This window comes from Phyllopteryx taeniolatus, chromosome 1, assembly GCF_024500385.1.
Source record: "Phyllopteryx taeniolatus isolate TA_2022b chromosome 1, UOR_Ptae_1.2, whole genome shotgun sequence".
Classification (NCBI taxonomy): domain Eukaryota; kingdom Metazoa; phylum Chordata; class Actinopteri; order Syngnathiformes; family Syngnathidae; genus Phyllopteryx; species Phyllopteryx taeniolatus.
In genome coordinates, this window is record NC_084502.1 from 36,895,096 (window position 1) to 36,920,618 (window position 25,523).

At 40.9% G+C, this 25,523-nt stretch overlaps 1 protein-coding gene across 7 annotated transcripts in view; it reads right to left on the minus strand.

The window, feature by feature from the left end:
• Nucleotides 1–25,523, minus strand: part of prkcz (protein kinase C, zeta) — a 138,971-nt gene that overhangs the window by 26,489 nt on the left and 86,959 nt on the right. For all 7 annotated transcript variants that reach the window (XM_061792742.1, XM_061792750.1, XM_061792725.1 and 4 more), the window contains 9 exons: nucleotides 21,142–21,197; nucleotides 19,632–19,826; nucleotides 17,048–17,145; nucleotides 16,501–16,587; nucleotides 11,839–11,974; nucleotides 11,513–11,600; nucleotides 11,315–11,434; nucleotides 4,715–4,794; nucleotides 3,631–3,720 (listed from right to left, as the gene is read on the minus strand). In XM_061792742.1, the coding sequence (XP_061648726.1) occupies nucleotides 3,631–3,720; nucleotides 4,715–4,794; nucleotides 11,315–11,434; nucleotides 11,513–11,600; nucleotides 11,839–11,974; nucleotides 16,501–16,587; nucleotides 17,048–17,145; nucleotides 19,632–19,826; nucleotides 21,142–21,197 (950 nt within the window). The remainder of the gene's footprint in view (nucleotides 1–3,630; nucleotides 3,721–4,714; nucleotides 4,795–11,314; nucleotides 11,435–11,512; nucleotides 11,601–11,838; nucleotides 11,975–16,500; nucleotides 16,588–17,047; nucleotides 17,146–19,631; nucleotides 19,827–21,141; nucleotides 21,198–25,523) is intronic.

A 25,523-nucleotide genomic window follows, 5' to 3' on the forward strand; every position in this document is an offset into this window, starting at 1 on the left:
AATAATTTAAACCCTGCCCCTAAACTTCTACCCTTACTGCCTTTCCACCTGGTCTCCTGGACGCACAACATATCAACCGTTCTCCTCATCATCATGTCAACGAACTCCCAACCTTTTCCTGTCATAGTCCCAACATTCAAAGTCCCCACATTCAATTCTAGGCTCTGTGCTTTCCTCTTCTCTTTCTGCCTAAGAACCCGCTTTCCACCTATCCTTCTTCTTCGACCCACAGTAGCTGAATTTGCACCAGGGTCCTGCAGGTTAACTGTGCCGGGACGGACGTTGTTTACCCGGGCCACGACTGATCCGGTATGGAATTCTTTAGATGAACGCTCATATTTGTTTGGCACAGTTTTAAGCCGGATGCCCTTCCTGACGCAACACTCTGCATTTATCCGGGCTTGGGACCGGCCTACAGTTTGCATTGGCTTGTGTCCCCCTTAGGGCTGCATTGGAAAAGAGGCTCTAAGAAAAAAAAAGAAAAAAGTCTCAAGGTTTCTGTAAGTTTCATTTCTCTAAGACCATTATGATAACCCGTGACACATTTCAGAACCATTCAGATATAGGTACAAAATACAATGCAAAAATGACGAAGTTTGCATCAAATTAATTTGGTTCTAGAGGCTTCAACCAATAACCTAATACAACTACAGTACAACAGGTTGTAGGTGAGCCAGATGAAATTTAAATTGTCAGTGTGTTTTTGAACTACAAACATGATTGTAGACAAACACAGTGTATCACAGCAGACATAATTCTTTGCAGGAGGAATACAATTCGGGTTCATACCAAGTTATAAAAAAAATTTAATAAATAAAAATACAAAAGCGGCGGCACGGTGGCCGACTGGTTAGAGCGTCAGCCTCACAGTTCTGAGGAGCGGGGTTCAATCCCCGGCCCCGCCTGTGTGGAGTTTGCATGTTCTCCCCGTGCCTGCGTGGGTTTTCTCCGGGCACTCCGGTTTCCTCCCACATCCCAAAAACATGCATTAATTGGAGACTCTAAATTGCCCGTAGGCATGACTGTGAGTGTGAATGGTTGTTTGTCTCTATGTGCCCTGCGATTGGCTGGCAACCAGTTCAGGGTGTACCCCGCCTCCTGCCCGATGACAGCTGGGATAGGCTCCAGCACGCCCGCGACCCTAGTGAGGAGAAGCGGCTCAGAAAATGGATGGATGGAAATACAAAAGCATGCTGTGGATATATTTAGTTAGTTAGTGCTCTCAATGCCATGAGGCACATTAGGCCACAATTGCAGTTTCTGTAATGTGTAGTTTTTTTACGGGAGCAGGTGATTGGCCTACTGCCCAACCCAGCACCATCCAAGTACTAACCAGGACCGACCCTGCTTAGCTTCCGAGATCGGATGAGATCTGGCAGGATGTGGAGATTGGGGCGGTGGATATATTTAGCACGATGAAATGCAAATACTGGCCTACTCCTTATTTAATGTAAACCCATCTCAGATTAGTTTTTGTGACAGATTTATATATATATATATATATATATATATATATATATATATATATATATATATTTATTTTTTTAAAATAACTCTTCCAATAAAGAACATGGTAGCTTATATTAGGGATGGGCATTTGCTATTTTTTCTTGATTATGTAGAAAATGAATAATAAATCTACTCATTGTTTTTTTTTTTTTTTTAAAGTAGTGCAGTGCCATGAAAAAGCATTTACCACCTTCCTGTTATCTGATTAGTTTGTCTTTGTGAAATTAAAATTGGTTTGATGGTAAAAAACGAAATGTGATACTCATCCACACCCCATAAAACAATCAGAAATCAGAAAGGGGGCAAATACTTTTTCAAGGCACTATTGCATGCTCATCTGCACATAACTGATGTCATGCTGTTTCTTTACTCTGCAAACTAGATGATACTGAATCAACTGTGCCTCTGCTGGCTGCAGCGGAGTGGTGCCCTCCATTGTCCATTAATTGCTTCAAGAGACATTTCATCAACAATCAATTCCACACACTGAAAATAATTATTGATGATCAATTAATACTGTATGTCCCTAGTTTGTATTCCTCTTGTACATTTTTAGTCAATCATCAGCTGAAAACATTACATTAAATATCCAAGGTTGTTTGCAATTGACGCATTAAAACAGAAGTGTTATATTAACATCATAGAATTTGATCTTGATCCTTACTTATTCTTTGGTGGCAGAGACTGGTTAAGGCACCAACTCAATCCAATACCAAAAATCAAATATTAATTTGTGGTAAATGCCCATATCTTAAGAACATAAGCTACATTGCACCCCATTTTTCCCCACTTATATATATTAGCTTTGTCTTTGCCTTTTTAATGTATGTAATATAGTGTTCCCACAGTTACCTTGAAAAAGTAATGTAGTTACTTAAGGATAACTTGATCTTAAAAGTAATTTAGTTACTTTACTGATTACCTGATTTCAAAAGTAACTAAGTTAGAAAAAAGTAATTTTTTAGTTACTTACAGCAGAATATCGCTTATCCACAGTACAAAAAAAGCATTGGCTTAACCGTACCCATTACTAACCACAAAAGTTACAGAATCATGTCATCAACATGAACGAATAACTTAGTTAATATAGCTAATATTAGTGTAGTTGAAGCCACTTTAAATCAGCAACTTAGTGCAGACTTGATATGCCAACACAATACAGTAAGTACCTAAACGTAAACAAGCACACCATTCTCAGTACACTGCCGATTGTGGTCCATGAAAGCAACTGTGTGTGTCTGTGTGTGTGTGCCTTTGTGCGTGCGTGTACGTAAACGTGAAAGTGAGACACACAAACGCACACACACACACACGATTGCTCCCACCACAGTAATTTTGATGCAAAGAGCGAGAAAACCTTTTTTCTTACTACGTGAAGTCAGCCGTGCAGCGCGTTCAACCAGTTCACAGACGAAGTTGAGAGTTCTCCCTTTCCCTTGTAAATGTTATTTAAGCTAATTATTGTAAGTCTTTCAGTGAGTCAGTCCTTACCCTCCATGACCCGTTGATGATCGCGCACTCAGTATGAATAATTAACCCACAATGCATTGCGCGTTTAACACGCCAGTAAAACTGTCTTCTTAATGTGGAACTAAAAAGTTAACAACAATCAAATACACTCTTTTACTAAGGAAAATAACAAAAATAGTGTGGCGACAGTGAAATCGTGCATTTCTTTGCACTTTTATACTACTGCACCATCACTGTGCATTGTGTAATAAACAATCACGTCCCAATCACTTTCTTCTATTTGTCTGAAAAAAGGGTGGTCTTGATTAGCTGCTTCTGCACATTTAGACTGCTCTTTGTTGACTCACCAGCTACAAAATACTATTTGGTGAGAGACATTGATGATGCAAAAGTAACTACTGTTGGATTGAAGAAGTAACTGTAGTCTAATTACTTCCCCGGAAAAGTAACATGTTACTTTGCTCATTACACAAAATGGCAGATTTTTGGACTAACATGTTACTTTGTTACTTTTTAATGCGTTACCAGCAACACTGGTAATGTAATATTAGTTTTTGTAATCATTTATATTATTTTTAATGAAACATCACATTATATGTTACGTTTGTATTTCAAATCCAATGAAGACCACAGTGTCTCTATAACGCTTACCTGCTCCCAGTCTATACTTCGGAAAAATGTGTGGGACTTGATATCCGTGAAGCCTGTTTGGACCTGGCAACCCAGCCGCTCCTTGGGATCCTGTTGAAACCAAGACAGCTGTTCAAAAATCTGAACTGGAGCAACTATATTGTATCCGATAGCAAAATAATCCCAACAATGTCACATCTGGACTCCCAATATCTCCTCAAACCTAAATGCAGCCTCACATGGAAAGTAAATGAGTCTGAATGGGGAGGGTATTTCATATCACATTTCAGATGTTATAGTTCTTGAGAGAAGGAAGCTATGTGGAAAACAAATAGTATTTATGTTTCATCATGTACATGTGCTTGGACTGAGCTCCTTTTACCACTACAATTACATAATCACAAATCAGAGCATTACAGACATACATACAGCAAGTTTTGTGCAAATGTTACTCAGGGTGGACGGCTGATTCATCCACATTTGTGAGTGAGTATTTCCGTAAGCAGTGTGGTGTTTGTGGGTTGAAGATAACCAAGTGGAAAGGTTAGAACTTGCTTAAAAGATGTGCTTATGGATGTTTGTTATTCGTTTTGTGGACTTTGGCTGCACTTACAATTAGAAAGACCTCCCTCCTACTGAATATCTTTCTCTACCCTTAAATTGCTGAGACTTATCCTGTGTGGTGAGACACATGGCCTGGAGGTGAGGTGCCTCCTACTGAAAATCCTTTTTTTTTTTTTTTTTTTTTTTAAATCTAGTTTAGTGAACAGTTTATAAGCTACTGAATAACATTTATATGATTTATTTTGAGGTTTGCAGGTGAACCTTAGAGATTCACAGTCTGCAAAGAAACTGTTCACACATTTTTTTTAATATTAATGAATAATGAAAGTGTGTATGGAGAAGTATTTGGTATATCTGCGGTGATACTCTTTAACATGAGCATATTATGTAAAGTATACATATTTTGTCCTATGCGCTATAAGGTTAGTTTAATTTTAATGCATTTGCTACCCATAACAAATAGCCCAATTTCCTGGCTATGCTCTCACACATTATGTCTTGAGAAAGCAGAAGAAGGGCTGCTTTGGTAGGGGACTCTCACCTTGTTCAGAAAACCCTTGAGCACGCTGGCAGCTTTCACTGACAGAGACCTTGGGATGCGAATAGGCTTCTCAAGAATAACTGTTGGAAAAAGAGGACAGCAACAAAAGAATCGCGAGAGGGAAAGAGAAAGAAAAAGACAATCATGAGGGGCGGTGGAGGATGATTCACAGTCCAAACTGCCTGTGGGTCACCATGTCTGCTGAGTGGGAGTCCAAGGAAGAGAGGAGACACAGAAAACTCTATTCTGTTGGTTCTTTCTATTGTGATGGTGCACACATAGGTTTGACACTCCTGCATCTCAGCAGTGATAAACTAACAAAAACAACAACAAGGGTCTAGAAAACTGAGATGTTCCTCTCAACGTGTTGGTTCACATATTTGTACATCATTCTAACCAGTCCTTCATTTACTGTACATTCCAAAATGATGTAACTGGTAGATGCTATAAAGAACATACCCCAATCAGTAATATTAAACTTAAACCATTAGGAAATAGCGTACTGCTAATTTACTTCCTAGTTCCTAACGCACAACTAGCAAATAATTGGCAAATACATGAATGAGCAAATGTATCAGAGAGAAGAAACTAATTCAATACTGCCCAATCTGCCTGCTCAGCATCACCTAGCACAACTCTATCTACGACCCCAGTCATTATGATGTCGAGCGTCTGAAGCTGGCACATGCAGCACTGATACCCAAAGCAAGACCTGGCGCATGGTTTAGCTCAGTGGCATATGGGTGAGCAGCTCCTATAGGGAAACACTTGATATCTGTTAGAAGGCCTGTATCCAGGAACCTGCTGTTCTACCAGCAAATCCAGACTGCTATCCTGGTGGCAGATGCTAGCTACTGTGCCTCTCTATGCTACTGACAGTCACCGCATAGACATATTGCATTATGGAGGAATTTGTGTTCTGAAAAGCTGGGAGGAAGAGGAGGAGAGTGTGATGGGGGATGTGCAATGCAAGGGTACCAAATGGCTTGAGGAAACACAAACAAGAAAATAAAAGACTTAATTAGATGTATTAATATAGCAATGTAGTTCATCTAGCGTGAAGGTGTGATCATCAATGTTTTCCCCCCGCCCATATGTCTGCTTCCATTAAAGCTGGGAATTGCTTGTGCAGCTACGTATAGTACATGCAAGTCAGTGCAGTGTATATTGTCATAGACCAAAGTCCCAACTACTTCAGCGTAGTGCTGTCAAATCTCTTAACTAGATGAAAAGGTCGTCCACCCATCGGATGGAAAACTGGTCACAAAAGGGGTAAAGTGGCCAGAACAAATCAGCCGCAAATCTTGTATATTGTTATTTTTTTTATCGTCTAAATATTGTTAAAGAGAAAGATTATCATCAGTAAAGGTGACATTATAGAAAATTTACTTTTTAATGGCTTTTATACAATTAGTTGGTTCTCTGGTGTGGCTTCCTCCTAATTCCTGTTTTTGAAAAAGGGTCTTTGGAGAGTTTTTGCCGGGTATTCTGGCTTACTCCCACATTCCCAAAACATGCATGTGAGGTTCATTTAAGGCTAGAAATTGTCCATAGGTTTGAATGCGAGTGTGAATAGTTCTATGTAGACCTTACACCGATCTTATCGGCCTGATAGGTATTGGCCGATAATTAGCATTTTATGCTGATCGGCTTTAATGTCATAATTTGCCGATCCCTCCGCAAAAGACATTTACTTTACGGCGCCATTGTGTACGGTATATTTGAATCCAAAAGCCAGTTTAATTTTAGCCTTGTTGCATGTCTTTTGACGTAGTACTGTAAATATCTGCCCACCAATAAAGTAATTAAAAAAAAAAAAAAAAACGTCAGCGGTGTGGGACAGACAACACGTCTGAGACAGACAACACGTAATGCCCGGATCAATCTTTCACGATTGCACTACGTCAGACTACTGCAATAAAATATTTTATTCCGATACCACAGCATCCCGTTTTTTACAATCACTGGGCTTTATCGTGTCAACTCAAACGCAACCGGATACACTCGTTACCACGGCCACGACAACAACAATCGATCGCGTTGTGTGTATCATAAGAACTAAATGGGGAAAAACGTGTGTTGGTGGTCACCGGTGCTCGAGAGAGGACTTTACTTCAAGTATTGTTTGCGGTATGTTCCCGTACTTCTAATACGATACGGCTCGCAAGCAGGCAACATAACGTTATGTAGCCTATTAAGCTACTGCTAGCACTAACCGTTGTACCGGCGTTCTGTCGAATCATGCTCTAAAGTTCCGGTGTGTATGAAGTAATGTAATTCATCCATCCATCCATTTCAACACCGCTTATCCTGGTTAGGGTCGCGCAACGCTGGAGCCTATCCCAGCTGACTTCGGGCGAAAGGCGGACTACACCCTAAACTGGTCGCCAGTCAGTCGCAGGGCACATATAGACACGGACAACCATTCGCACTCACATTCACACCGTCACTGAGTGGGAACTGAACCCACGCTGCCTGCACCAAAGTCAGGCGAGTGTACCACTACACCATCAGTGACTCGCGTAATGTAATTATAATAAAGTAATTTAATTACAGTAAGTTAGCACCCATTATTTCTGTCATGTTGTAATGTTGGTTTGACCTGACTGATTAGAATACACGACCTGACTCGAGCAGTGATTTGCAACCTTTATGGAGCCAAGGCACATATTTTACATTTGAAAAATCTCACGGCACACCAACAAACAAAAATGTGACAAAAAGTGGATACATTAATTACTGTATGTACTTCCTGCCATCTAATACAAGAGCATGTATGTGTTCTATCTGTCACTACGCTTCACTGGCATAAATAGATGAACAAAGATATATTTATTGTCAATATATTTTTTTGAGCAATTAAGAAAATGAACGAGTCATTTAAATAGACACATTGCTCCATCTTGTGATCGGATCGGTGATTGGTTATCGTTTTTTTAAACTCGCTGATCGGCCCCAAAAATCCTGATTGTGTAAAGCCTTGTTGTATGTGCACTGTGATCGGAATAATCAGAATATCAGAGTCCTTTCAGTTCAGTTCAGTTTTAAACTGTGGGAAAAAAAGCATAATCTGAAAAAAATGGTAACAGTGATGGCTAAGAGGAATAATGTGATTTGACCCTACGACAGATGTAGAACCTGCATCTCTGTCCTGGCTACCTTGTACAAAATGGCTTAATAAAAGAAGTCTACAATATTAAGAATAGAATAATCATGTCCATCATCATAAAAGTTATGGGTGCGCACATAACTTATTGTTATTATATTTTGCTATTAACAGTGGTAGACGTTACTTTACAATTAAAAGTGTTACGACAGTTAAAAATGTCCCTGTAAAGCAAAGATAAATGTCTTGTACAGTAAATTTGACACACCACAGAGTGTTGTTAACAACTGAAAAATATAAAATGAGGCTTTAAAATCATGAAAAATCAGGCTGTTACTGCCATCTCAAATACAGATAGCAGTGTATAAATGCACTATGAAAACGATGGTAAGCCTACTCAATGTAAAATCATACAAGGAGGTTCACCTTCACAATTGATTAGTTACTGTAAAATATAATCATAAAATAACCACACAAGCCAAATTACACTCATCGGTAAGAACACAATGTGACTGCCGACCGGTCACCCAACCACGTCACTAGGCAGCTCAAGTTCTTATATAGTGGGGAAGGGGTGAGTCATGCCAGATGCCCAAGTGCGTCACTCAGCCCCGTTTTAGCCACACCCAAAAAAATAAAATAAAATCAATAAAAATCAGGGAAAAAAGAAATGGTGACAAACTGTTGAACAGCTACATTGCCGCAGTAGTACTGCATAGTTCTTATTCGTTGCTTGTTTTCAGCAATTATCTTCAAGCATGTATCTTGTATTTAGAAACAAATCCATGATTTCCATTTACAGGGACTTTAAAAGGTTATTAACTGTGAAGGCATGTTTAACCGTATGTCCGTTTGAGCCCAAAAAAAATTATTATTTCAATTTTGTGGACAATGTATTCTAATTCAAAACAATCTAATGGTCAAACAGCACCCCAAAATTGATTTACCTAAGAAGTTGCACAGTATTATAAGTAACAGGAAATGTGTGTGTGTGTGTGTGTGTGTGTGTGGGGGGGGGGGGGGGGTTAGTAATCGCTATACACAGTGGGTACGGAAAGTATTCAGACCCCCTTGAAAATGTCCACTCTTTTTTATATTGCAGCCATTTTCTAAAATAATTTAAGTTCATTTTTTTCCACATAAATGTACACACAGCACCCTATATTGACAAAAAAAAAAAGAGAATTGTTAAAATATTTGCAAATTTATTTAAAAAGAAAAACTGAAATATCACACAGCCATAAGTATTCAGACCCTTTGCTCAGTATTTAGTAGAAGCACCCTTTTGAGCTAATACAGCCATGAGTCTTTTTGGAAGGTGAACCTTCGGCTCAGTCTGAGGTTCTGAGCACTCTGGAGAAGGTTTTCGTCCAGGATATCTGTACTTGGGCGCATTCATCTTTCCTTCGATTGCAACCAGTCGTCCCTGTCCCTGCAGCTGAAAAACACACCCATGATGCTGCCACCACCATGCTTCACTTTTGGGACTGTATTGGACAGGTGATGAGCAGTGCCTGGTTTTCTCCACACATGCCACTTAGAATTAAGGCCAACAATTTCTATCTTGGTCTCATCAGACCAGAGAATCTTATTTCTCACCATCTTGGAGTCCTTCAGGTGTATTTTTTTTTTTTTTTTTAGCAAACTCTATGCGGGCTGTCATGTGTCTTACAGTGAGAAGAGGCTTCCGTCGAGCTACTCTGCCATAAAGCCCGACTGGTAGAGGGCTGCAGTGATGGTTGACTTTCTAGAACTTTCTCTCATCTCCCGACTGCATCTCTGGAGCTCAGCCACAGTGATCTTTGGCTTCTTCTTTACCTCTCTCACCAAGGTTCTTCTCCCCCAATTGCTCAGTTTGGCCGGATAGTCAGCTCTAGGAAGGGTTCTGATCATCCCAAACGTCTTCCATTTCAGGATTACTGAGGCCACTGTGCTCTTAGGAACCTTAAGTGCAGCGGAACATTTTGGGTAACCTTGGCCAGATCTGTGCCTTGCCACAATTCTGTCTGTGAGCTCTTCAGGCAGTTCCTTTGACCTCGATTCTCATTTGCTCTGACATGCATTGTGAGCTGTAAGGTCTTATATAGACAGGTGTGCGGCTTTCCTAATCAAGTCCAATCAGTATAATCAAACACATCTGGACTCCAATGAAGGTGTAGAACCATTTTCAGGATGATCAGAAGAAATGGACAGGACCCGAGTTAAAAATATATGAGTGTCACAGCAAAGGGTCTGAATACTTATGGCTGTGTGATATTTCAGTTTTCTTTTTTAATAAATCAGCAACAATTTCAACAATTAGGTTTTTTTTCTGTCAATATGGGGTGCTGTGTGTACATTAATGTGGGGAAAAATGAACTTATTAACAAATGGCTGCAATATAACAAAGAGTGAAAAATTTAAGGGGGTCTGAGAACTTTGCGTACCCACTGTACATGTGGTTTCCTAGAATCCGAGTGTTGATGTATGACTATGAATTTCCGGCAGGTAAATAAGCGAATAAGAAGACTTAATGATGTCAAGTGTTGATACATGAACACAGAACACCTTTGTTTTGAGAAGCATCAGTGAATGAAAGCTAATTAAAATTTAAGGGGAAAAAATTTAACCCTGTTAGTGATTGCTGCATTTTAATGAAGCATGCCAGAACTATCTAAGCATGCATTGGGCACAGGCATGAATCATTTGAAGCTCAGAGCTCATTTTGATTCCATCCATCCATCCATTTTCTGAGCCGCTTCTTCTCACTAGGGTCGTGGGCCTGCTGGAGCCTATCCCAGCTATCATCGGGCAAGAGGCATGGTACACCCTGAACTGGTTGCCAGCCAATCGCAGTGCACATACAAACAAAGAACCATTCGCACTCACATTCACACCTACGGGCAATTTAGAGTTGTCAATTAACCTACCATACATGTTTTTGGGATGTGGGAGGAAACCGGAGTGCCCGGAGAAAACCCACGCAGGCATGGGGAGAACATGCAAACTCCACACAGGCGGAGCCAGGGATTGAACCCCAGTCCTCAGCACTGTGAGGCAGACACTCTACCCAGTCGTCCACCATGCCGCCATTTTTATTCCACTGCATTAAATCTGTTTCTTCCACACTCAAACTAAATATCAGTAATGCGACAAAGGGGCCTAAATAAACTGTTTTTCGTTTCATTTTTAAATGGCACCAATCAGCCACAAATGTTGCTTTTAGCAAACTATGTATCTCACATAACTAAACAACCCCTTAACCTTAGTAAATATTGCTGGAAATAGGCTTAGAGCTTTGCCAGCGATGAAACAGCAATAGATTACATATGAGTGCAAAAAGAAATGTTGGAGATATATTAACACAACAAGTGGTTGTAATTTGTCTATCTTTATCTTTTTCAAACAGTGGCAAGTGGTTGCAATTTGTCTTTCTTTATCTTTTTCAAACGGTGGTGACACTGCAAGCTTTGGGCTACAAACCTTAGCTATGGTTCAGTTGCCCCCAAACTGACCTTGAAAGAGGTACTCCTCGGTGTTCATGTCAGGATTGTCAGTGATGATGTCAAACGGGGACCTCCCAGCCATCATTTCAAACATTAGCACGCCTAGGGCCCACCAGTCTACACTGAAGCCTATGTGAGAAAAGAGTGATTTTACAGAGGAGACATTTGGACATAACCTAATCAGGAACCAGTGAGCAGTTTACTAACCATAATCTTCTCCTCTGAGGATTTCTGGTGCAATGTAGTTGGGTGTTCCACAGAAAGTACTGGTCGTGTCACCTGGTCTGATCCCCTCCTGATAGGAGAAATAAAAATATGAGGAAGAAGAATGAATGAATGAATTAGAGTTTTCTTTCAGACATAGAGAGGTCCATATCACACATAATACAGATATATACATATATGAAATGAAAATAAATCAAATGAGAATTGAAAAAAAAAGGAAAACAGTGTCACGAGTCAATACTGATTGACTACCTTAGTTTTCAATCTGCAGTCATCAATCGTGGAAAAAAAGTCAAGATGTCTCTTACCTTACACATGCCATAGTCTGTGAGCTTGATGTGTCCATCATGGTCCAAAAGAACATTGTCCAGCTTCAGGTCTCGGTAGATGATGCCTTTCTCATGCAGGAAGTTTAGAGCAATGCAGATTTCAGCAGCATAAAATCTGTTTTGGGGATGATTTGATAATGCAAAGATTGGTTTGTGTTGTTTAAATTTCAATCAAAAAATTATAAACCACTATTACTAGTAGGTGATGAACATTTTTTGAGTTGAAAAAAAAAAAAAAAAAAAAAATCTGCATACACGAGAAATTACGGTAGTGTCCTCAGCTCAGTTCCCAAACACTTGGGGCAGCCCTGGCCCAGTGGTTAAGATTATCGCCTGCCACCGTGGGGAACCTAGGTTCAAAACCCCGACTGGACCATCCGACAACATCCCGCAGACTCACGGCTGTGGTGTCCTTGAGCAAGACACTGATACCCCGAAATGCTCCCCCCTGCTCCAGTGTGTTCCACTAACATGTGTATGTGTTCACTGTGATGGGTGAAATGCAGAGAACAAATTTCGTGTGCATGCATGCAAGTTCATGACAATACAAAAAAAGATGATTCTTCTTATTGAGTGTTGTTAAAATGAAAGCTTATGAAACGTTAAACGTGCCCATCCCAACATTTTTGAAACGCGTTTCAAAATGAGTGAATATTTATATAAAACAAAGAATATCAGTTTGAACATTAAATATCTTTGTAGTGTGTTCAATTGAATATAGGTTTAGAAGGATTTGCAAATCATCGTATTCTGTTTTTATTTATTATTTTTTCAACATCCTAACTTCATTGGAATTGGAGTTTGTAATTGAGACCACTGTTGGTTTTGATATTCGTATGAGATGTTGCTATAAATGTTGCTGTTATGGACGCAAAAGTTCAAAAGCCAGCATCTGTGATGGTATGGGGCTGTGTTAGTGCCAATGGCATTGAATGTTGTTAAAAGAAAAGGTGATGCAACACAGTGGTATACATGACCCTGTCCCAGCTTTTTTGGAACGTGTTGCAGCCATAAAATTCCAAGTTAATGATTATTTGCTAAAAACAATAAAGTTTATCAGCTTGAACATTAAATATCTTGTCTTTGTAGTGTATTCAATTAAATATACGTGGAACATGATTTGAAAATCATTCTTTTCTGTTTTTTTTATGTTTAACACAATGTCCCAACTTCATTGGAATTGGGGTTGTGTAAAACCCTATTAAACAACTGAAAGGTAGGCTAATTTCTAGACTACCAAAAACTAGAAGGACAATGTCTGGTTTTGACTTGATTTTTATCTGTGATTTATGCATATTTTGGGTCAACCACATGAACTGAATCAGTCCCGAAAGACAATTTTACTATGATACATATTCTGTATGAATATGAAAATTATAGTAATTGAAAGATAAAAACTTTACTCTATCTGGTTTGCATTAATCTGCGACTGGCTGGCGACCAGTTCAGGGTGTACCCCGCCTCTCGCCCGAAGATAGCTGGGATAGGCTCCAGCACGCCCCCGACCCTAGTGAGCATAAGCGGTATGGAAAATGGATGGATGGATGGTTTGCATTAATCAGCATTGCTAAGAGAACTGACATTTTGGTTTGATTAATGATCTGAAAACCTTACCATGTCATTCAGAATCCTGAGTCAGCTTTTCATGATATTCATTTGTGCAAAACCTTGGCACATTTAATCTCGCTATCATGACTACTAAAATAAACAGTTATATGATAGTTTGTTGATCACAGTATGAGAAGAAATCAGAGAATTCAGGGTTACTTCAAAAGGAAAAAATCCAATTTAGGGCAAGAATGAAAAGATGACGATAGGAGGCAGTGGTGCCATACTAAAACTAAAAAAACATTTATGAACAACTATGACTGATGAAAGGGTAAACGATATTAGAATTCGTATTTGCACTGAAGTATTGAGGAGTGGAGAGCAAATTCATTCAACCTGAATAATTTTATTAAAATTTTTGGACTTCATTACTGAAAAAGGCATATCCAATTATGATGTTGGCATGTGTGCTGTCTTTTTACAGACTGATTTCTGACACATTCTTTTTCTAACCACTGTGACGTAAAGTACATGCATTATAAGCAGTTAGCAACTATTCACACAAGGCATCTCTGGGAACTATTTATAAACAGTCCATATGTCTTTACATTATGAATGATATATAAAGCATCATAATTAGCACACCGTCGTGTTTATTGCAAATAGTTTGTGATTGTGCAGTATGTGCAGCTCATGCTCTGTCAAAGGGAGATAAGCTTCTATAAGATTGACGGGCCTCCTGTCAGAATGCCTGCTACAAATCCCTGAATGTCAAGCACTGAGGAAAAGATCATTTGAAATCCCACATTGCTCCCCCACAATTTCACTATGACAGCCTTGATTGTACACAGTTTGTTTCAGCGCTGGCATCCAGACAGTTAGAAGTAGTAGCATGTTCTCAGCAGCACCACCATCGCCCACAGACCACCATGCCCCGCGGCACAGGGGAATGCGTCAGGCCCCCTCTAAAAGCACTCCTCATGAATATGTACAATCATTATGAGTTATTAGCATGCTGCTTTGCATATGTACAGCCACTGTCTCCAGAATGCAGATTGGAAGGTCCGACGGGCCCAACAGTGCCTCTCTATATTACTAAGCCTTTGATCCAGCATTTATCAGGGGTTGGAGTGGCCCACAACTAGAAAGGCGGCATGAATAATGGGGGCTCATTATATATTTCAGAGGTGTAAAAAAGAAATGATTTAGTTGGGTGGTGCCAGTGTCCATGAGGAAATGCTCAAGAATGATACTGAGTATGTGTTTGTAAGAAGCACTTACAAGAAGTACATTCTTGAGTAATATTCAAATTGAGTCAGGGTACAAAGAAGGTGCAAATAAATTAAATGGGGGCATCCCAAAGGGCTGCAATCATTTGCAGCAAAAGCAACACCTACACAACTCTCTGCTGCTGGTTTACAGAGGAGCTGCACTCATTAGCAACATTAGCAACTAGGTGACACATTGAATGTCCGTTGTAAACAAAGCTGAATTGCTACAATACCCAAACAGCAATTGCAGCCATAACTATTCACCATAACTACTACTACTGTCCAGGTGCTCTTAAGCAGGGGCGAGGGAACACCTCCACCTCCCTAGTTTAAGATCTACAGCCAGGTTTGCACGCCCCTTTCAGTCTGACATCTCTCCTTGCTTGCCTGCATTTGTGTGATCTGGTTCACTGTGTGGTGTGCAACAAGTATATAGCAGAGTGTGACTTGACTTTCTCCATGACTATAATACATTACAGTAGTCAGCTCAAGATGGTAAACTGAGTGTGCTGTGAAAGGTGAGTCCAATTCATCCAGGTTTACATAGCAGTACCCATAAATCAAACCAAACATGAATAACAAACATTTTCAAATTGGATTTAGTAGGTTAATTGACAACTCTAAATTGCCCGTAGGTGTGAATGTGAGTGCGAATGGTTGTTTGTTTGTATGTGCCCTGCGATTGGCTGGCAACCAGTTCAGGGTGTACCCTGCCTCCTGCCCGATGATAGCTGGGATAGGCTCCAGCACACCCGCGACCCGAGTGAGTAGAAGCGGCTCAGAAAATGGATGGATTTAGTTGTCGCAGAAGGGCCAGTTCTCATTTTGAGCACTGCTAATGTGCCATTGAACAAGGCACCAAATCAGAATCAGAATCATCTTTAATGGCGAAGTATGTTAAAACACACAAGGAATTTGTCTCTTTTCCCATATCTCCAACTACTATGGATGCGTGTTCATTTGTAGCCCCGCTCGCTCTGAAATCATCTCATTAGTACATGTTCATCAGAGCCTGCTTGTGTGGATTTTATGACATTTCATTTGGTTGCTGGTTAATATAAAGTGTAAAAGTGCATCTCCACAAGCAGGACAAATAAAGTTTTCCTTAGCAGCTGCTGGGACTTTTGCAGATGAACAGAAACAGTTCCAAATATCAGTCATTTTAGAACAAGGACATTCGAGGATCTGAGGATCCAACAGACCGCGGCACGGTGGGCGACTGGTTAGAACGTCAGCCTCACAGTTCTGAGGACCCGGGTTCAATCCCCGGCCCCGCCTGTGTGGAGTTTGCATGTTCTCCCCGGGCCTGCGTGGGTTTTCTCCGGGTACTCCGGTTTCCTCCCACATCCCAAAAACATGCATGAATTGGAGACTCTAAATTGCCCGTAGGCATGACTGTGAGTGCGAATGGTTGTTTGTTCCTATGTGCCCTGCGATTGGCTGGCAACCAGTTCAGGGTGTACCCCGCCTCCTGCCCGATGACAGCTGGGATAGGCTCCAGCACGCCCGCGACCCTAGTGAGGAGAAGCGGCTCAGAAAATGGATGGATGGATGGATGGATATCCAACAGACTTCGAGACATCTATTACGTATAACATTTGCACACTTGCAACCACATTATTAAAGAGTTTTTGTTGTTGTTTTTCAACTGAATTGTGCACAAGAACCTAGCAGAGTCCAGAGGTGGGTAATAAACCTCTTATAACCACAGTATATAAAAAAGTTAGTATCAGACGGGGAATAAAATTTGTAACCCTTATTATAATTATGGACTAGTACAGCTTGGTGATGCAAACTGATGTCACAAAGCCTTAATCCTTACCGTGCATGCTCTTCAGGGAGCTTTCTTTGTCGTTGCATATGAAACATCAAGTCCCCACCATTCACATATTCAATCACAAGAAATAACCTAGAAAATTAAAAGGAGAGTTACTGGGGAAGGGCAGGTGCATTATTGAAAAGCAATAATAGTGTTTTTAAAAAAGGTCTAGCACTTGACCTCAGGCCTTGACATTCCTTGTCATGTCAAGATGAACAACCAAGCATGTAAAAGAGCAATTAATGACTTGATCCAAATAAAATTTTAACTTGAAACGTCCACTTTCAGATAAATAGACATTCGTCATCAACTCTTTGGATTGATTTAATATTAATATATATATATATAAATATTTAGAATATAGCACAGACTCTAGACCAGGCTTACCAGCTACAATCAGGCCATTTGTTGTCAGATATCTATAATTAGTCTGTTTTGTGAATCATACAGAAATAAAGGTACATGAGCATTAACTGTAAATCCAAGCTGTAAGTAAAAAACATAGCTGTATTAATAAGGGTAAGTTCATAATAAGTGTCAGCGTTCTTACCGACTTTCCGTCTGGAAACTGGAGTGGAGGCCCACTAAGAATGGATTTGTGGAGGCTTGCTCAAACACATGCTTCTCTGTCTGCACCCAGTCAATATCCTGGAGAGATTATAAATGAAGGCTCAATACAGTTTCTCTTTGGTAAATCAGTCATCACTAAATGATGATGTAATTGTGCTTTGAATAAACATTCAAATTGTCTTGTCACTATATATATGGATTTGTGTTTAAATAACTGGATTACTATGACAAGTACCGTGGAACCTTTTAAACGGCGTACGGTTCAGGATTCTACAAAAACGCTAATCATACACCTTGAATTACTCATATTGAAAGGAGTACGACTGCACCTTTAAATCACCACACATGTTGGCTGACTGTTTAATCATTTCAAATCAAATTAACTCTGGTTAATTATTTTATATACTTGTATCTACAGTTAAGCATGTTAAAATGCTGCTTGAAAATAGCTTGCATGGTTAATAAAAGTTTTACGATTACCCAGAACGGTTTATTTCCATTTCCTGCTTTGTTTTTGATTCATCATGAATAATAGCCTTTCAGTATTACAATTAAAGATTTCCCTCTGCATTGCAGGAGTAAAATAGAAATACTAAAGTGCAGTAAAATATGCCTTATATAATTAATGCATATTACATGTTTTATTCTGCAACGCCACATTTATTTTAGCTATAGAAATCTGTGTGTTTAGTCTGCGGTACAGCAATTTATGTTTCTTCTTAAATTGTCATTCAGCTGACGAGGTCAATATTTTATATGAGCTACAACAGAGTGTCTCTGAAATACAAGAAACCGACACCATATAGTTCATTTATGGCACAAAAGACAACCTATGTTGTGCTTATGATCCCAAATTCCTGGTCAATCCCCAAGTACTTGAGGTATTTATAATTATGCTCATTAGACTTTAGAAATGTATGCCCTATTGGTAATTTCGTCTTCTTTAGTACTTTGTAGTCAATTTTGTGCAAAGCTTGTTACACACCCACTTTGACGGCAGGCATTACAGTGCTGCAGAGATTAATAATTAAACTAATGTGCACATATAGGATCATTAATAAATAAAAACAAGATGTCTAATCAAGCCAGGGGGCAGACAATGATTGATTGCAATGGAACATTTTCTTGGCCAAGGACTTTTTGATTTAAAATCTATGGTACTAAATTAATGTCCGTTGTGGTCTTTCTTATCAATTTATACATGTATCGCTGTTGTTGCAACACATGTATTTATTGAAAGTTTGGTCACTACATTTATAGAGTCTTGGGCTAGAAAAAGTCTGGGAAACCTTGCTGTTCAATTCTCCAGTTCTGAAGGGATCATTAAATGACCTACACCGCCATCTAGTGGCTTTGTAAAACATGATACATCCCTGTATTCGACAGTTAGTACCAAATACTGATAGAAAAACAGCCTTTTAAAAAAAATTGCATGTTTGGGGGAATATTTATTTTTGATGAACAGATACATTATACACTATTTAGTGGGTCTTAACACAATCTAACATGCATATTTCAACCATACAACACCTTTATTTGCTCAAGGGACAAAACTCATCAAAAGATGAATTATCTTTAAAATGATTTTATATTGTGGTTTTGTGTTGATTTTAGATTAAGCAGCTCCACATGCTTCATCTGTTTAAGCATGGACATGATAAGCTATAGTTCGTAAAAATATGTCAGTTCAAACAAACACCTCAAAGCTTTACTAATGATCTATACATGGAGCCCAAATAGTACTCCTATTATTTCAAATGTTCGGTCATTGATTAATTGATTCATTTTCCGTACCACTTATTCTCACGAGGGTCGCAGGCGTGCTGTAGCCTATCCCGGCTATCTTTGGGCGAGAAGTGGGTACACCCTTTAACTGGTTCGCCAGCCAATTATAGGGCACATATAAACAAACAACCATTCGCACTCACATTCACACCTACGGGCACCTTACAGTCTTCAATTAACCTACCATGCATGTTTTTAGGATGCGGGAGGAAATCGGAGTACCCGGAGAAAACCCACACAGGCACGGGGAGAACATGCAAACTCCACACAGGCGAGGCCGGATTCGAACCCAGGTCATCAAAACTGTTGAGGTAGATGTGCTAACCAGTCGGCCAACGTACCGCCATTTTTTTCTTCAAATGTTTGTTAATTTTGATATTTGTGCATCAGATACCAAAAAACGTAATTATTTCAATGAGGCTCAGAGGAATAGATATCTATAGAAATCCACATTATACAACTTTGACAGTTTTTTTTTTTTTTTTTTTAAATTACATCTTGGGTATAAGCATGCAAGGTTCCATTAGGTTGTGACTACTCGGGGCAATGTTGTATAATCAGTTCAGTGCCGTCAGTATTATGATGAAAACTGTATAGAGAATAGTTTTTTTTATTTTTTATATGGAGTTTAAATAATCACTCGTTTCCAAACCACCAAACATTGTTGATAAAAGGTTACTAGGATGATGAGAAAATAAAACTAGTAAAATAAGTGATCAAATATAATATCTGGATTGATGTAGTAATTCATTTGCAATGACTCTGTCATGTGGCCTCACCTCATCGTCATGAACCAGCTCCTTCTTCACCACCTTCATGGCATAAACCTGATCATTCTTCTTTAAGCGGACCAGCAGCACCTTGGCATAACTGCCACGCCCAATAACTCGGATCAGGTCGAAGTCTGCTAACCCCAGAACAAGGCCTTGAGACAGCTTGATACCATCGATTCCATCCACCACTGATTTAATGTCCTTGGGTGAAGTAGAAGGGTGAAGTGTGTACAGTGTCTGCATACTTTCAATATACAGTAGATCAAGTAGTTTCTATTTGGATATTTCTTGCCTCTGTTTTAGATGAATACCCAAACAAAAGTTACATGTGTTAAAACGGGTATTACTGTCACTGTATATCATATGGTGTGGACATTCCCCTGCAAATGTATTAGAACAGTGAGGCCAGGTCCTTTTTTTTCTGGCGACTGAAAACATTTGGATTTGATGTCGAAAGATGAATATGAGACCAAAGGACAACAGTACCACTTTTATTTCCAGTTACTGTACATCTGGATCTGATACACAACATGGAGACAGTCACTGAGTTACTGTATTTGTTTGTCTCCTCTTTAGCAGGTAAAAGGTACACACTAGAGGGTTTAAGTCTGGAGATTGACGAGGCAAGTTAATTTCTTTCATTTTGGCGATGTGTTATTGGTCATGACCTTACGGAATGATCAAAGATCTCCCAATCAGTTTGGTTGAATCTGAGTTTCCAGACAGAATGTTTCTGCACACGGTCGAGTTGAGACTTTAGCCTTTCTATCCCTTTTTAAAGGTCTATATTTGTCTCATCAGTCCATACAAATTTGTCCCAGAATTTCTTTAGGCTAATTTTTGGCAAATTCCAGCCCTCTATTCTTTTAGCCAATGAGTGGCTTCTTCTGGTGCAGCATATGTACTTGCTGATCAAGTCTTTTGCAAACAGTAAATCACTCTCAGAGGCTGTTGCTGATTTCCCTAACAGTTGTTTGGGGACTTTACAGTTTTCCCTGATCTGCCACTTAGACATCTGTTACCAAGTGTAAGTTTCATTCTTCAGGACATTCCAAATGTTTGCATTTGCTGTGGCCAATGTTTGTGTAATTGCTCACGCTGATTTTCCATCTTCTCTCAACTTCACGTTTGTTTTTCACCCATAGACAACTCTTTGGTTTTAATGTTGGTTACACATCAAACTAGAATATCCCCCCCCCCCCCCCCCCCCACTCTAGTGTGTGCCACTAAATAGCTGTATTTACTACTATGATGGGTTAAAGGAAGACGACACATTTCATGAATATGCATGAACTCATGACAATAAAAAAAATGTTTCACAAATACCTGAAAATATAAGCTGAATTTTGAAAATATCATGCCTACTCATTTCCTCATGTCAACACCAAACATCTTCAGTCCACAACAAAAAAGAAGAAAAAAAAGGAATTTACCTTACTGTTTCAATAATTTTAGAGGGCAATTTGCAAAAAAAAAAAAAAAAAAAAAAAAAACGATCATAGTAACTCCCCCTTACCTGCACATCTGTCTCTTCTAGTTTGTCCACTGTACAGTTGTGTGGTAAATACGGTCCTGCAATGACAATTACACACTTGAAAAATGTTTTTTTGCATATGGCTATGTGTGACAATGGCTTCATTGACGCAGGGAGTCCTTAGTTTAGGACTGAGTTCTGCATCTACAACGGCGAGGTAACCCAATTCCAAGTCGTTATGCAACATTGTCCATCACTAACACAGTACGTAAATCAATTAGAGTACATACAGTGCCGTGAAAAAGTATTGGCTCCCTTTTCAAATTCTTATATGTTTGCATAGTTTCCTGACTTAATGTTTAAGATCAAACAGACAAATGTAAATATCAGACAAATATAACCCAAGTGAACTTAAAATGTTGTTCTCAGATGGCAATTTCACTTATTAAGAAAAAGAAAATATTCAAAGTTACCTGGCCCTGTGTGAAAAAGTAATTCCCCCTAAACATAATAACTGGTTGGGCCACCGTCAGCAGCAACAACTGAAATCAAGTATTTTCTATAACTGGCAATGAGTCTCACATCTCTGTGGCGATATTGTGGACCACTCTTCCCTGCAGAATTGTTTGAATTCAGCATAATTGGAGGTTTTTTGAGCATGAAAGGCCTTTTTAAGGTCACGCCATTGCATTTCAATCGGATTCAAGTCTGGACTTTGACAAGGCCACTCCAAAACATTAATTTTGTTTTTTTAAAGCCATTCACAAGTTGAATTGCTGGTGTGTTTTGTATCGTCCTGCTGCAGAACCCAAGTGCGCTTCAGCTTGAGGTCACAAACTGATGTCTCAACATTCTCCTTCAGGATTTTTTGTTAAAGAGCAGAACTCATGGTTCCATCAATCACAGAAAGTTGTCCAGGTCCTGAAGGAGCAATGCAGCCCAAGACCATCACACTACCACCACCATGTTTGACTATTGGTATGATGTTCTTTTTTCTGAAATGCTGTGCTACATTTACGCCATATGTAAAGAGCAGACATGGAAACACCAAAGGCATGAAAAAGGTGACAGACCCAAAAACATTGTTGGGGTGTCTGGGGGGGGGGATCCCCGGGCCCCCGCAGAGAATATTTGAGATTTTAACATAAATTAAGCAATCTGGAAGCAGAAAAACATTTATTTACACCGCTCAAGTACATGTTGATGTACAAATTTAAGATTCAAATTAAATTTGCCTAATTTCTTTGCTTTTTTTGTTTTGGCCTCCAACTTGAGCCAGGCACATTTTTTTTTTTTTGGACCATTTCTGAATTTGAAGTGAGTTCATTCTGTGTTGTTGCCTTCGCAGAAATGACGACCTTCCCAAAATGGCCACCACGGAGGTACGACAATCAGCCGGGCTGGCTTATCTAGTGTTCATACCTATGCTCGGGAAGCCCAATAGAAGACATTGTGTGAGCTCATGAAACTTTCTTGTGTCGTTTGATTGGTGAACTAGACTTAAACGTCACTAGCGCTTAAACTGGATTGGAGCAAATAGGGCCCGATGCGGAAGTCAAAGTCTCCCGCACGAAATAGTTGATAATCAAGCAATAATTGAAAGTAGAGAGCAACATTTAGATCATTGAAACAGAGTAAAAGTACAGTTACTTCTTAACAGCTGAAGCGGCTGAAGTGTTTTTTTCTGGTGTCGTCAACTCCTGTGACTCCAAAGCAGGTCCAGAGCGCACAGGCGGAACCTCAGGCTGATGCGCTTTCGCATATTAGTCCGCCGCGAAATAATATTCAGAAATTACATCTGCGTGAGGATGGTGGATGTGTGGAATGGATCTAGCTGCCAGTGTTCAAGGAGTACGAAACAGCCTATGACGTCAGGGACGGCGACCCCCCCAGGGAAAAACTCACCGGATCTGTACGATTAATGTAAATGGCCTATTTTGAGTTCAAAACGACGAATTTCGCCAAAAGGCGACTTGCATGTATGAATGAGACAGCCGCTCCGAGGGCCTTCATCTGATCGTGGTGGAAGGATTTGTGTGTCCCAATGATCCTAGGAGCCAAGTTGTCTGGGGCTTCACGTCCGTGGAGAGTGCTCCCACTGGGGACTCCATCGTTCTACTGGGGGACTTCAATGCCTACGTAGTCAATGACAGCGAGACCTGGAAGGGCATGATTGGGAGGAACGGCCCCCCGATCAGGACCAGAGTGGTGTTCTGTTACTGGACTTCTGCGCTCACCACGGATTGACCAGAACGAACACCGTGTTCAAGCATAAGGGTGTCCACACGTGCACTTGGCACCAGGACACCCTAGGTTGCAGTTCGATTATCGACTTTGTGGTCGTGTCATCGGACTTGCGGCCGCACGTCTTGGACACTCGGGTGACGAGAGGGGCGCCGCTGTCAACTGATCACCACCTGGTGGTGAGTTGGCTCCGATGGTGGGGGAAGATGCTGGTCCGACCTGGCAGGCCCAAACGTATTGTGAGGGTTTGCTGGGAACGTCTGGCAGAATCCCTTGTCAGACGGAGTTTCAACTCCCGCCTCCAGCAGAACTTCACCCACATCTTGTGGGAGGCAGGGGACATTGTGTCCGAGTGGACCATGTACCGCGCCTCCATTGCCGAGGTGGCCGACCAGAGCTGAGCTGTGGCCGTGGTTTGTCGTGGCGGCAATCCCCGAACCCGTTGGTGGACACCAGCGATGAGGGATTCCGTCAAGCTGAAGAAGGAGTCCTTTTTGTCCTGTGGGAATCCTGAGGCAGCTGATGGGTACTGTCTCCACACCCTCGGCATGGTCATCGAGGGTGCATGTGAGTTCACCCAACCAGTCTACATGTGTTTGGTGGACTTGGAGAAGGCGTTCGACCGTGTCCCTCGGGGTGTCCTGTGGAGCGTGCTTCAGTATAGGGTGCGGAACCCCCTGATACGGGCTGTTTGGTCCCTGTACGACCAGTGTCAGAGTTTGTCCGTATTGCCGGCAGTAAGTCAAACTCGATTCCGGTGAGGGTTGGACTCTGCCAAGGCTGCCCTCTGTCACCGATTCTGTTCATAACGTTTATGGACAGAATTTTGAGGCGCAGCCGAGGCGTAGAGGGGGTCCAGTTTGGTGGCCTCAGTATTGCATCTTTGCTTTTTGCAGATGATGTGGTTCTGTTGGCTTCATCAAGCCGTGATCGACAACTCTCACTGGAGCGGTTCGCAGCCGAGTGTGAAGCGACTGGGATGAGAAGCAGCACCTCCAAATCTGAGACTAATGGTCCTCAGACGGAAAACGGTGGAGTGCCCTCTCCGGGTCGGGAGTGAGATCCTCCCCCAAGTAGAGGAGTTCAAGTATCTTGGGGTCTTGTTCACGAGTGAGGGAAGAATGGATCGGAAGACTGACAGGCGGATCGGTGCAGCGTCTGCAGTGATGTCTTTGTATCGGTCCGTTTTGGTGAAGAAGGCGCTGAGCCGAAAGGTCAGTCAATCTACGTTTCCTACCCTCACCTATCGTCACGAGCTGTGGGTCGTGACCGAAAGAACAAGATCCCGGATACAAGTGGCCGAAATTAGTTTCCTCTGCAGGGCTCTCCATTAGCGATAGGGTGAGAAGCTCGGTCATCCGGGAGGGGCTCAGAGTAGAGCCGCAGCTCCTCCGCATTGAAAGGAGCCAATGAGGTGGCTCGGGCATCTGTTTAGTATGCTTCCCTGGTGAGGTGTTATTGGCACGTCCCACCAGGAGGAGACACTGGGGCTGACCCATGACACGCTGGAGAGACTACGTCTCTCGGCTGGCCTGGGAATGCCTCGGGATCCCCTCGGAAGAGCTGGAGGAAGTGGCTGGGGAGCGGGAACTCTGGGATTTGCTGCTAAAGCTACTGCCCCCACGACCCGACCTCGAATAAGTGGAAGAAAATGGATGGATGGAACGAGACACACACCTTCCAAAAAGATCAACTTTTATCTCATCAATCCATATAATATTCTCCCAAAAGTCTCCCAGATGTTGTTTTGTAAAAGTACGAGCCTTTATGTTCTTTTTCGTCAGCAGTGGTTTTCACCTTGGAACAATGCAATGAATGCCATTTTTGCCCAGTCTCTTCCTTCTTGTTGTGTCATGAACACTGACTTTAACTGAGGCAAGGGAGGCCTGCAGTTCTTTAGAAGTTGTCCTGAGTTCTTTTGTGCCCTCCTGGATGAGTTACTGCTGTTCTCTTGGGGTAATCTTTCCAGGCCGGCCACTCCTGGGAAGGTTCACTGCTGTTTCATGTTTTCTCCATGTGAGGATAATACCTCTCCCTATGGTTCGTTGGAATCCTAAAGCTTTTGAAATATCTTTTGTTACCTTTTGCAGACTGATAGATGTCAATTACTTTATTTCTCGACTGTTCTGGAATTTCTTTGGATCATGTCATTTTGTTGCAGCTTTTTTAGATCTTTTGTC